The 12,600-nt window shown below is 43.4% G+C and overlaps 1 protein-coding gene across 1 annotated transcript in view; it reads left to right on the top strand.

The window, feature by feature from the left end:
• Nucleotides 1-12,600, top strand: part of LOC129855793 (catenin alpha-2-like) — a 515,406-nt gene that overhangs the window by 447,158 nt on the left and 55,648 nt on the right. Inside the window, exons 8-10 of the mRNA XM_055923816.1 lie at nucleotides 4,261-4,353; nucleotides 7,949-8,105; nucleotides 9,581-9,781. Of these exons, the coding sequence (XP_055779791.1) occupies nucleotides 4,261-4,353; nucleotides 7,949-8,105; nucleotides 9,581-9,781 (451 nt within the window). The remainder of the gene's footprint in view (nucleotides 1-4,260; nucleotides 4,354-7,948; nucleotides 8,106-9,580; nucleotides 9,782-12,600) is intronic.

Raw genomic sequence — 12,600 nt, 5'->3', positions numbered from 1 at the left:
ATACACCTTTTGGACTAAAAGCAACGCCTTATGTTTGGGGCAATCCAACACAACACATCACTGAGTAACTGCCTCCTTATTTTCAAGCATGGTGGTAACTGCAATATATAGGTGCAAAGCTCGTACTTATCCAATAAGACTCCCAGCTGGAATCACTGCCACATGTGTTGTTAACATGTATTTACTCAGGGGGGGGGGGGGGGGTGAATACTTATCTAATCAAGGTACTGTGTATTAGTATTTTATTTTTCATTCATCTTGAGAGAAAAAAAAAACTGATTTTTCGTCCACTTTGACATTACGGAGTATTTTGTGTAGATCGTTGACAAATTAAAATGACCGTTAAATCTATTTGAATCCCACTTTGTAACACGATAAAAAGTGAAGAACTCCAAGGGGGGGGGGGGGGGGGGGGGGCGTTTATATTCTATAGACTCTGTGTACGGTTTAACTGGAGGTATAGTACAGAGATATGGTGCAGAGAGGTATGGTTCAGAGTTCTGATTAATTTATGTACAAAGGTACAGTACACTCTCTGCCAATATGAAAAAGGTGAGGCGTTTAGTTTGTTGTAACGTTGTTTACACACGTTGTTCTCGTAAGACGCGTAAGACGCGATCACACACACACACACACACACACACACACACACACACACACACACACACACACACACACACACACACACACACGCACGCGTATAGACACACGCGTTCGTTCCCTCACACAAAGGAGTGCAATCCATCAAGTCACTCATAGCTGTCACTAGTAAAGGGAGACACAGCGCCTTGAGCGAGGATCTTGTAACACAGATTTGATTTACCTCAATTTGCCTCAGAAAGTGTCGTGTGAGCTAAAGGAGCGTTGATACGCCTTGGCACTACCTGCCGCCAACAGGCATCTGTCTTTTTAGCTTAGCTTCAACGTATTCCCAAAGTGTTGCCAACCTAATTCATTTTGGGGCAACATTAGATTGATTACGCAGAATTTGGCAGTTATGACAATGAAACAGTGTAAAGTAAACACAGTGAGGTAGAGAATGTGATGTGTGTGACATGCTTACGGTGCGCCTGCAGTGTGTGTGTGTGTGTGTGTGTATGTGTGTGTGTGTGTGTGTGTGTGTGTGTGTGTGTGTGTGTGTGTGTGTGTGTGTGTGTGTGTGTGTGTCGCCTCATGCCTGAGTGTCTGAAACTCCCAACGTAGTGGATTGACTTTGTCTTCAATTGGTCTGTTTTTTTTAAAATTACTACTGTAAGCTGGGCAAATAGTGTTCAGAGAGAGAGAAAAGAAAAGGGTTCTTCCCTTCCTCCTCCCAGCTAGTGGAGACATTGGGAATCCACAGCAGGTGCAATGACAGAGTATGCCTACCTCTTGATGTTGGAAAGAGAGAGAGAGAGAGATAGTTAATGAATTCATGGCTGATTGTATTCATGATTGAGAGACAAAGAGGGTACTTCTGAAAGTAGGCACGAGAGAGACTACCTTTAGCTGTAGGAAAAGAAAGAGATATTACCGCTAAGACGTGTTGGGAAGTGAAGGGAGAAGAGAGAGACGACCTTTAGCTGTAGGAAAAGAAAGAGATATTACCGCTAAGACGTGAAGGGAGAAGAGAGACTACCTTTAGTTGCAGGAGAGAAAGAGATATTACCGCTAAGACGTGTTGGGAAGTGAAGGGAGAAGAGAGAGACGACCTTTAGTTGTAGGAGAGAAAGAGCAAGAGAGCATACCTCTGTACATGGGCAGGTGTAAATTAAACCGAAGAGGTGTTCCGTCAGGAAGGCCACCTGGCATCCTAATTGTACAATGAAACGCCTTTTTGCACCAATAAGCCGGGCTAATAATTTAGGCACACTCAGGATCTCCGGTAATGAGCCTCAAGGCAGTATTTCACCACTAATGACTGAGACTCGTTATATACACGACTGTGCCACCTTACAGGTGCCAATTTAGGCTTATCCATTTGGTTCTGATGGAAGGAAGGAGTCCATTGTATAAGGCCTAGGCACAATGGCCGCCACTCTTTTGCCAATTATTGTCGAGTTCTCCATGTACCTTTCTGACATTTCCGAGAAATGATGTTTTGTAATACAGCAATTGGATTAATTGAGTACAGTATCTCACCCTGCCACCGTCTTAACAGTAGTGCTGTCAGCACAGTAGAACAGAAGAAAGCTGGTCGACTTGTTCTTTCTATTCCCCAATCTCTCTCTCTTTTTTCTCCGTTTTATTCTTTCTCCCTTCTCAGAAAAATATGCCCTTGGGATAGTCCAGTGTAAAATTCACATTGTAGTCCTTACACTCTTAGAAAAAGGGTACCAAACGGGTTCTTCAGCTGTCCCTGTAGCAGAACCCTTTTTGGTTCTAGGTACAAGCCTTTTTGGTTCCATGTGGAACCCTTTTTGTGTTCCATGTAGAGCCCTCTGTGGAAAAGGTTTTACATGGAACCCAAAAGGGTTCTACTTGGAACCAAAAGAGACCTGTAACCAAAAAGGGTTCTTACAAGGGTTCTCTATGAGGACAGTCGAAGAACACCTTTAGGTTCTAGATAGCACCTTTCATTGTAAGAGTGTCTGTGATTTGAGTAATTCAAATATCCGCAATTTTTCAGAAATGAAAGAGGCGAAGAGAGAGGGAGAGAGAGAGGGAAGGAGTAAAGGGTGGTAGAGGAGAGGGGTGGAGGGGGTAGGGCATTCACAAGGGTTAATTTAGTGAATTCTCTCACCCTGCCACCATCTTAACACTAGTGCTGTCAGTAGAATAGAAGAGAGCTGCTCTCTCTCTCTCTCTGTTTCTTTATTTCTCTCTCTCTCTCTCTCTGTTTCTTTATTTCTCTCTCTCTGTTTCTTTATTTCTCTCTCTCTCTCTCTGTTTCTTTATTTCTCTCTCTCTCTCTCTGTTTCTTTATTTCTCTCTCTCTCTCTCTGTTTCTTTATTTCTCTCTCTCTCTCTGTTTCTTTATTTCTCTCTCTCTCTCTCTGTTTCTTTATTTCTCTCTCTCTCTCTCTGTTTCTTTATTTCTCTCTCTCTCTCTCAGTTTCTTTATTTCTCTCTCTCTCTCTCATTTTCTTTATTTCTCTCTCTCTCTCTCTCTCTCAGTTTCTTTATTTCTCTCTCTCTCAGTTTCTTTATTTCTCTCTCTCTCTCTCAGTTTCTCTCTCTCTCTCTCTCTCAGTTTCTCTCTCTCTCTCTCTCTCTGTTTCTCTCTCTCTCTCTCTCTCTGTTTCTCTCTCTCTCTCTCTCTCAGTTTCTCTCTCTCTCTCTCTCTCTCTCAGTTTCTCTCTCTCTCTCTCTCAGTTTCTCTCTCTCTCTCTCTCAGTTTCTCTCTCTCTCTCTCTCTCTCTCTCTCTCTCTCTCTCTCTCTCTCTCTCTCTCTCAGTTTCTTTATCTCTCTCTCTCTCTCTCAGTTTCTTTATTTCTCCCTCTCTCTCTCTCTCTCTCTCTCTCTCTCTCTCTCTCTCTCTCTCTCTCTCTCTCTCTCTCTCTCTCTCTCTCTCAGTTTCTTTATTTCTCCCTCTTTCTCAGAAAAATATGCCCTTGAGATAGTCCAGTGGAAAACTCACATTATAGTCCTTATGTGATCTGAATAATTTTCATATTTTTGGGGGAAATTATAGAGCAACGCAGAGAGAGAAAGAGATGGATGGAGGGGGTGGGGCACTTACCAGGTCTCAACGCAGGGGAATAACAAATACCAATCTAACAGATGAGCAAGCGCAAACCCCGGTACATATTTTGCCCCGACATTGCCTTACCTATCCAAGCATTAAATCCCCTGCCGCCGGTACAGATAGCTACAGACATGAGTTAAGGCTGTGGCGAAGACAGCCTCCTTCAGGAATCACTATCTGCACACATTATAAGAGGCTAACCAGTGTGAGCGTTAGTGGGGAAATTGTGTTGGGTTTCAGGTGAAAGCCAACAGACCATCGCTAATAGTAATAACAAGGGTACGTGCATCGTGAGAGAAAGAATATGATAACAAGCCTGTAGTAGGCAGAGTCTTCCATAGCTGTTTTGAAGAACTGAGCTTTGTCTGACGTTTGTTGCCATCTAATGAACATGAAAAAGGACAAAAACGGTGTATTTTGTCATTCGCGTTACCAAAAACACAGACTAGCCAACCCTAATGAAGTTTTGATATTTGTCTGCTATTCATTTGCTCTTGTTTATTCAAATGACCAGAATGGTGTAGGTGCAGTTATTAGACTCTTATAGTTGTTCAAAAGTGGCTAAGTCTTTGTGTCTTCCCTCTTGTTATAGGTGGCTAACCTGGCCTGCTCCATCTCCAACAACGAGGAGGGTGTGAAGCTGGTTCGCATGGCTGCCACCCAGATCGACAGCCTCTGCCCACAGGTAAGCAGCACCTCACTGTGCTGTGTGTCGTAGATCTTGTTCAGTAGAGAGAGAAAAAAAAATACATTTTGAAACATAGTGAAAAGGGGGAGGGTACCTACCTGGACTTTTTTCCTGAAGCAATTGTTGTTTTCCATTGCAAAATGTGATTGTGATGCTACGCCCTACTGAACATGACCCTGGTAATAACACCAGCCATTGGAGGTACCCGGTTGAGGTGTTTTACATTCATTTGAGAGTTTTTTTTAAACACTGTGTTATTTGGTTGCCATTCCATTGGAAAGAGAGTGCATTGGGAAGTGCCATTGAATTGAGAATAAGTGTATATTATTAAATATCTCTCCGAATAACTATACTCTAAAACCAACTTTTTAACAATGATAAAAGAAAACCCACACAGTGCTGGGACATGGTGAGCAAGACGGAGTAGTAAAACTTGAGTACGAATGTGAATCAGTGGAATGTATAAACTTTGCCGGAGGGCAACTTTGTATTGGGCACAGGCAGCGTTCCTCATCTTAGTACTGTGTGTGTCTGTGTGGGTAACAAGAAAGAGAAATGGAACATACAAAGAGAGAGAGGGCAGAGAGAGAGAGAGAGAGGGGGGCAGAGAGAGAGAGAGGGGGGCAGAGAGAGAGAGAGGGGGGCAGAGAGAGAGAGAGGGGGGCAGAGAGAGAGAGAGGGGGGCAGAGAGAGAGAGAGAGGGGGCCAGGGAGAGAGAGAGAGGGGGGCAGGGAGAGAGAGAGGGGGGGCAGGGAGAAAGAGAGAGGGGGGCAGAGAGAGAGTGACTGCGAGGGAGAGGGAAAAAGATAGAGAGGACAGAAAGAGGGGAGCACAGAAAGAGATGAGGAGTGATAGAGGGAGCGCAGAGAGAAAGAGAAGGAGAGAGGGAAGGGTATAGGAGAAAGATACAGATGGGAGCTCTAGCTTCCCGGAGCAGTCTTCCTCTGGATGTCTGGCAGAGGAATAGGTGGGAATCGATAGGTTGTTTCCAAGGGTTGGGGCATTTTCACAGGGGACCCTGTGCTCACTAACAGAAGTGAAGAAAGGAGAGGAAGGAGGGATTAAGGGAAGGGGCAGTTCTTAACATTCAAGGTGCAAGACTCTCGAAGACTCACACCGGGCCGACAGTACACCCACAGAGAGCCACTTTTTAATAAACTGACCTCCACTGAGTCAAGGCTAGTATTAGAAAACTTTGGAAGGTGATTGCAATTTTTAAGTTCCCAGCTGTCGCTTCTGCTTGGCAACGGCTCAACATAGAAAAAGCGCTAAGCAATAGAGGGAAGAGGGATAAGTGACACAAAGAAAGAAAAAAGAAAGAAAGGTGGGGGCAAAATAGATGGCTGTTATGACATTTTGAAAAAGCCCTGTCGAAGGCCAAAGAGGCCGACACGTGAGCTTGAATAAAAAATAGTGATACTAGCAAGACTAGTGTGCGAGTTTGTCTTTTCTTTAGAGTAATCACATTATTCCCACGTGCATACAATAAGGTGACTCAGATGTGTGTGTGTGCTTATTGGAATTTTGTGTTTTGACAGGAGGTCGGTTTGAGAGGGGGGTTAAAGACAAAAGAAAACGGGGGATAGAACAAAAAACTGAGGGTTATGTAAGATGAGTGTGTATTACATGACTGTCTACATGACTGTCTTTACTTGATTCCAGGCATCATTAGTGGCTGTCAAACCCTGAACCCTGATCAGACTCTTTAGCAGAGTCTTTAAGGCTTAATGGAGCTAAAAGTAGAAACTGTAAATTCAAAGAGTACTTTTAGAAAAAAATTTTAAATGTGTGTTTTTTCCTGATTTAAACAGGTATAACAGACATTTTAGTTGTTTTCTGATATAAACAGAAATTAAATGGTAGAAAGATGCATGGAACATAGTGAGAAGGCCGGTGGGTCCAGGATTCAATCCCACACAGGCAGGGATTGCATATGTGCTCAACGTACCTCAGCAAAGACTTAAAATATATATATTTTTTTCTTTATTTTCCTAGCTTTAACAAGCTAATGGACTTATAAAAAAAAACGTTCTGGATGAATCGACAGCACCAAATGTAAGTAGAAAATAAGGGAAAACTATCAGAGCCTGCTGAGTGGCGCAGCAGTCTAAGGCACTGCATCTAGTGCTAGTGGCGTTACTACAGATTCGGGTTCATTCCCGGGCTGTGCCACAACCGGCTGTGGCCGGGAGTCCCATAGGATGGTGCATATTGGCCCAGCGTCGTCTGGGTTAGGGGAGGGTTTGGCCAGGGGGGGGCTTTACTTGGCTCATCGCGCCACAGCACCTCCTTGTGTTGGGCCAGGTGCCTGCAGGCTGACTCCGGTCGCCAGTTGAACGGTGTTTCCTCCGACACATTGGTGCGGGTGGGTGTTAAGGAGCGCGGTTAGGCGGGTCATGTTTCGGAGGATGCATGACTCCCTCTTTGCCTCTCCCGAGCCCTTTGGCAGCCATGAGACAAGATTGAAATCGGGGAGAAAAATGGGGGTAAAATTGTGGGGGAAATTTTGGTTGTCTCACCTTAAGATGGTTACTCTGGATAAAGGCATCTGCTAAATTACTGAAATATACCAAATAAAAATATATTTTCTTGATTGGTTAAGTCATACAAGCCTACATCAGTAATGGCACCCTGCCTATTGCTTTACCATTCGTTGTTGAATAAATATGAATATATTAACTGGATATTATCCATGTAATGGACACATGCAGGACTGAAACATTGTCTATCTGTTAGATCATTAGTTCTCATTCCTGGGAATAACAATGTTTCTTCTCCTATGAAGACATCCAGTTTTCCAAACGATCCTGCTGTTCAATCTGCTGGAAATGTACCCAGAGAACCCCCTCCCTTAAAGGGATAGTTCACCCAACACAAAATGACCTACCCCAAACCAAAGTCTTACCTTGTCTGTAGACTATAGACTGCACAATGGCTAATGACATTAATGCCATTTTCAATTTGGGTGAACTATCCCTTTAATGTTCTTAAGGAAATTGACTGCAGAAAGGGATCTAGACTGTGCTATAGCCTACTGTACCGCTGATGCGGTCCATTTCACACCCTCTACTCTATCTAGCGGGTGTACCAATGCTCATGCAAGGCTTTTTACTTATTAATTAGTCTTAATGTATATAGCAATAAAGTGCATCATTGAAGTACAGTCGTGGTCATGGCTAGTCATGCAGAGTTTCCTTAGAAGCCACACCAGTATTTTAGTCTAGGTCAGGGGTTTGAAGTCAGAAGTCTTGGAAAGCCACCCGGTTATATTCCAGCCCAGCAACAATAAGAAAACACATGATTCCACTTAACATGGTCTTCAGTCTGGAAAGGAGAACGATTATATGATTATCTTCATTAGATGTGTTAGTGCTGGGCTAGAATAAAACCCTGCATGGCCTGTATTGTAAGCACTCCAGGACTGGATTTGGAGATCCCCCTTGACTTAGGTGGTCCTACACACACACACACACACACACACACACACACACACACACACACACACACACACACACACACACACACACACACACACACACACACACACACACATAAACACCTTTTCTCTCAACCTTCACTCTCTACCCCCCAGGTGATCAACGCGGCCCTCACCCTGGCTGCTCGGCCCCAGAGCAAGGTTGCCCAGGACAACATGGACGTGTTCAAGGACCAATGGGAGAAGCAGGTGCGCATCCTCACTGAGGCCGTCGATGATATCACTTCCGTGGATGACTTCCTGTCCGTGTCAGGTATGGAATCGGGAAAGATTAGAAGATATTGACAATGTTGTACACAGTTAAAATTAAGTGCTTTTTAACACTAATACTAGTTGCAACTGAGCTCTCACCAACAAGAGGAGGCTGGTGGGAGGAGCTATAGGAAGACAGGCAGATTGTAATGGCTGGAATGGAATAAACTGTTCCAACAATTCCAGTACAGCCGTAACAATTAGCCGTCCTCCTATAGCTTCTCCCACCAGCCTCCACTGCCACCAACATAATCGTCTCTCGGATTCTAACTGTTTATTGTATAACAGTTCTTGACACCTGGGGACGTATGTATCAAATGACTCAGACTAGGAGTGTTGATTAAGAATCAGTTTTACCTTTTTCGTTTCAAATGAAAAAGATTACATGGACAGGGGGGGGGCCTGATCCTAGGTCAGCGCTCCTCCTCTGAGACGCTTGATACATACAGCCCGCGATAAAGTAGAGTCAGTGTGTTTGTGCAATGTATAGGTAAGTAAGGTGTTTTTCCACTGAAAGACGCATTTATCCAACATCGTTTCTGCTTCCATTTAGAGAAAGGAGAAAGCTTTCTTGTAGATACCTATATGGCTTCTAATGATGATGACTGTGATATATTTAATACAGATGACCATGATAATTAAGTGATTTAGTCATTAGGAAGTACAACGGTTGAACAGAATATTCTGTCCTTTTACGGGATTTAAGCTTTGTATGCCATAATGGGTAAGTGGCTATTGACGCAGTTCCAGGACAAAAAAACATGCTTTCTCGAGTGAGTGAGTGAGTGAGTGCGTTTGTTCGTTCGTTCGTTTGTTCGTTCGTTAGTTCGTTCCATTTGGGATGCATGCTTAGTCCTTTCATCTGAGCAACACCCTCGTGGCGGCGGGGTCACCCACTCGCTGTGTTCCTCTGATGGAGCTTGTTAATAATGCTACAGTAGTCTGGGTCACAGAGGTGACAAAGATAAGTTGTTCAAAAAGATTCGCTTTTCAAAAGAGGACACACACATGCGAGCATGCACACAGACGTGTAAGCACATACACACATGGGCATACACGTTCACACACAGTGTAGGTGACTGTTATGGGAACATTGTTTCCAAAACACGTCCCACGGAACTCCAAGGGGTACCGTTTTTGGTTTTTTCCCCAATAATCGACTAATAATCCAGCTTTGATCATTTGAATCAGCTGTGTAGCGTTAGGGGGAAAAACTAAACGTGCCCCACTTGAGGTTCCGAGGACCGAGTTTGGGAAACGCTGTGGTAGAATCTTTTGAAAGACTACCACCTCATTCTGCAACTGTCTATAATGTCAATGAATGAACGGGTTAGAATGATTGTGCAATGAGTTTTATGGATTTCTGGGCTTTCTCTTTTTTATCAAGCAGCAGTTGTCCCTCAAGTTACTAAGCTATGCCATGTAGCATGTTTGTGCCTAATGAACACCATGCCTCCCTTTATCTCTACCCCACAGAAAACCACATTCTGGAGGACGTGAACAAGTGCGTGATCGCCCTGCAGGAGGGTGACGTGGACACCCTGGACCGCACGGCGGGCGCCATCAGGGGCCGGGCGGCCCGCGTTGTTCACATCATCAACGCGGAGATGGAGAACTACGAGCCAGGCGTTTACACCGAGCGCGTTCTGGAGTCTATCAAGCTGCTGTCTGAGACCGGTGAGTTGGTCGTAATGTACACACACACACACACACACACACACACACACACACACACACACACACACACACACACACACACACACACACACATAAATACACCAGTGATGGCTCCTCAGAGGAGGAAGGGGAGGACCATCCTCCTCAGTGAATTTCTTCTCAATTAAAATTGTAAAACATTTAAAAAGTTATCATTTTTAGATAGAACTGTAGTAAATATATTTATGTCCCCAAATAATTTATTAAAACACACTGTTTCGCAATGAAGGTCTAAAGTAACCTCAACAGCACTCTGTAGGGTAGCACCATGGTGTAGCCGGAGGACAGCTACAGTAGCTTCCGTCCTCTTCTTGGTACAGTGACTTCAATTCAAAACCTAGGAGGCTCTTGGTTCTCACCTCCTTCCATAGACTTACACAGTAATTATGACAATTTCCGGAGAACGTCCTCCAACCTATCAGAACTCTAGCGGCATGAACTGACATGTTGTCCACCTAATCAAAGGATCAGAGAATAAATCTAGTACAGAAACCATAAGCTACAGATAGCTAGCACTGCAGTGTATAAAATGTGGTGAGTAGTTGACTACTAGAGAGAGAAAGACAATAGTTGAACAGTTTTCAACAAATGAATTTCTTCAAAAATGAAGGAGAAGAGAGAGAGAAACAGAGAGAGATTTCGTCATTTTTTTTCACTTACTTAGCTAGCAAATGCAGCTAGCTAGTTTAGTCACTCAACACCCGACTCAAACAGAGGGATGCTATGTTAGCTAGGTGGCTATGACTATCCAACACAGCACTGGAACTCTTCCAAGTCCAGGTAAGCTTTTGGTTTTATGAATTTATTGCCACCGGGGCCTCCGGTGTAACTGCTTACTAACTATACACGGTAACGTTACTGCATGATTGTAGCAGGTTTACTAACACATTAGTTATATTAGTTATGTTGATAAGACGTTACTTTAGCTAATATGGGGACAATTATGTAGGCTGTGTGTTGCGGTTTGGCTTGGAAAGGTTTTTTCGTCTGGTCACATACAGCTTATGTGTTGTTCATTAAAGTCCACAAGCGAAAGGAAAAGGTGAGAGGAGGAGAGTGCATAGAGGTGAAAAGGAATACAACTTGGCTGCTATGAAAGTGAACTGTGTTTATGTGTGATCAGGGGTGTATTCATTCTGCCGATTCTGTTGAAAAACGTTTCTTAAACGGAAGCAAACGAAACAGGGATAAAAATACCAGAATTAGTCCAATAGAAACTCTCGTTTGCAACTGTTGGACTAATCATTACACCCTAGATAAGCTAGATGCAGCCAAGAGCGCGCAAGGCGGTATTGAACGTGTCACTGTCTGTCCATGTGTAGTTGCCTAAATCTATCAATGTTAGATTGAACTGGGTGAATGGAATATGAATGACAGTCATCCAACAGACTGAAATAGAAATAACGCCATGCTCATGGAAAAAAAGAAGAGTAGGGCTGTCCCCGACTAAAAAAAATCTTGGTCAACGGAGAGTCGTCTGTTCTTTCGACCAATCGATTGGTCTACATTTTGTAAGTGTATTTTTCCATATATAGACACACCCTATGTCTGAATAAACTCAACTATAGGTAGGCTACTGTGCTTGTCTGATGCTTTGATCAAAATTCTATCTAAATGAAAATTTAACACATCTAGAAGTAACATCTATTGTCATTGCCGATATGTAAAAATAGCCTACATAAAGCCAACAAATAAAAACATTGCAGCCTGCAGGTAGAAAATATCCTGAGAAACATACATATATTTCAAGTCACATTGGCTATGCATGGCCTGTCTGCAAGGAGCTTGAAACATTGTATCAACTATTAACTCAGTAAGGGCCAAAGCTGGATGCTAGCAAACTTGCAACATTCTATAAAATATTCTGGGCCCTCAGAGTTTCCAGCACCAGTGAGCTCTGGAGAGACAGACACAGCTGTGGGCTATTTGCGCAAGTAATCAGGTAGGCCTTTTTTTATGATGTTTCCACCGGCTCAGAGCTTGAAATATCTTCCCCCCCTTTGATGCTGAGTTGTTATCGAAAGGGAGAGAGCTAGAAATATTTTTCAAATAGGCCACGTCGAGGAACTATTGTCATTCTCATTGGATGTCAAAATAGACTTTGTATACTTGTTGTTTGAGGCAAAGAGAAAATTACTTTGAGAAGCTCCACAGGGATGGTGAGTTAAGACAATCGGAAATAGTATCAGATCCCCAAATGGGCACATTTATAAGCCTACATTTGCGCGCAGGCCAGGTAGCCTAAGCCTACTTCTATGCGTAATGTGTCCTTACTCAAGATTGACAGGAGCGCTCCAAACAAAATGGAATGAAATAAATCAAAACTTGTATAGGCTAGGTTATGGCTCTGCAAACCACGTGTCCACTCCTACAATGACAAGGGTAAGAGTGTGAATAATGATATATTGATTGCATTAACAGAAATGATCGGAAAACATTGGAGATAAGAAATGATGGTAGTTAACAGTAAATGTACTACTGGTGATACTGGTGTGCCATCCCCGCGACATCCGCAGTGGATGTCGCATGTGGCCTAAATGTTTTCAAATATATTTGCCCCTGCTCAACTAAAAAATCGCAGTCGACCAACAGCCTATCGACCAAACAATCGTCCAGTCGACTAAATGGGGTCAGCCCTTTTGAAGGGGAATGAAAAAAGGAACTAGTAGACACCATGGAAACATGGGCTATGACTAGGCCAGCCAATCAAACTGTTTAACACAGTTTTTCATACACAGCAGGACTGATACTGGCCTACACTCACAGCTATAGATGTTTTG

This window comes from Salvelinus fontinalis, chromosome 5 (genome assembly GCF_029448725.1).
Source record: "Salvelinus fontinalis isolate EN_2023a chromosome 5, ASM2944872v1, whole genome shotgun sequence".
NCBI classification, from domain to species: domain Eukaryota; kingdom Metazoa; phylum Chordata; class Actinopteri; order Salmoniformes; family Salmonidae; genus Salvelinus; species Salvelinus fontinalis.
The sequence above is the reverse complement of the archived record's forward strand: the minus strand, read 5'-3'. Positions and strand labels throughout refer to the sequence as shown.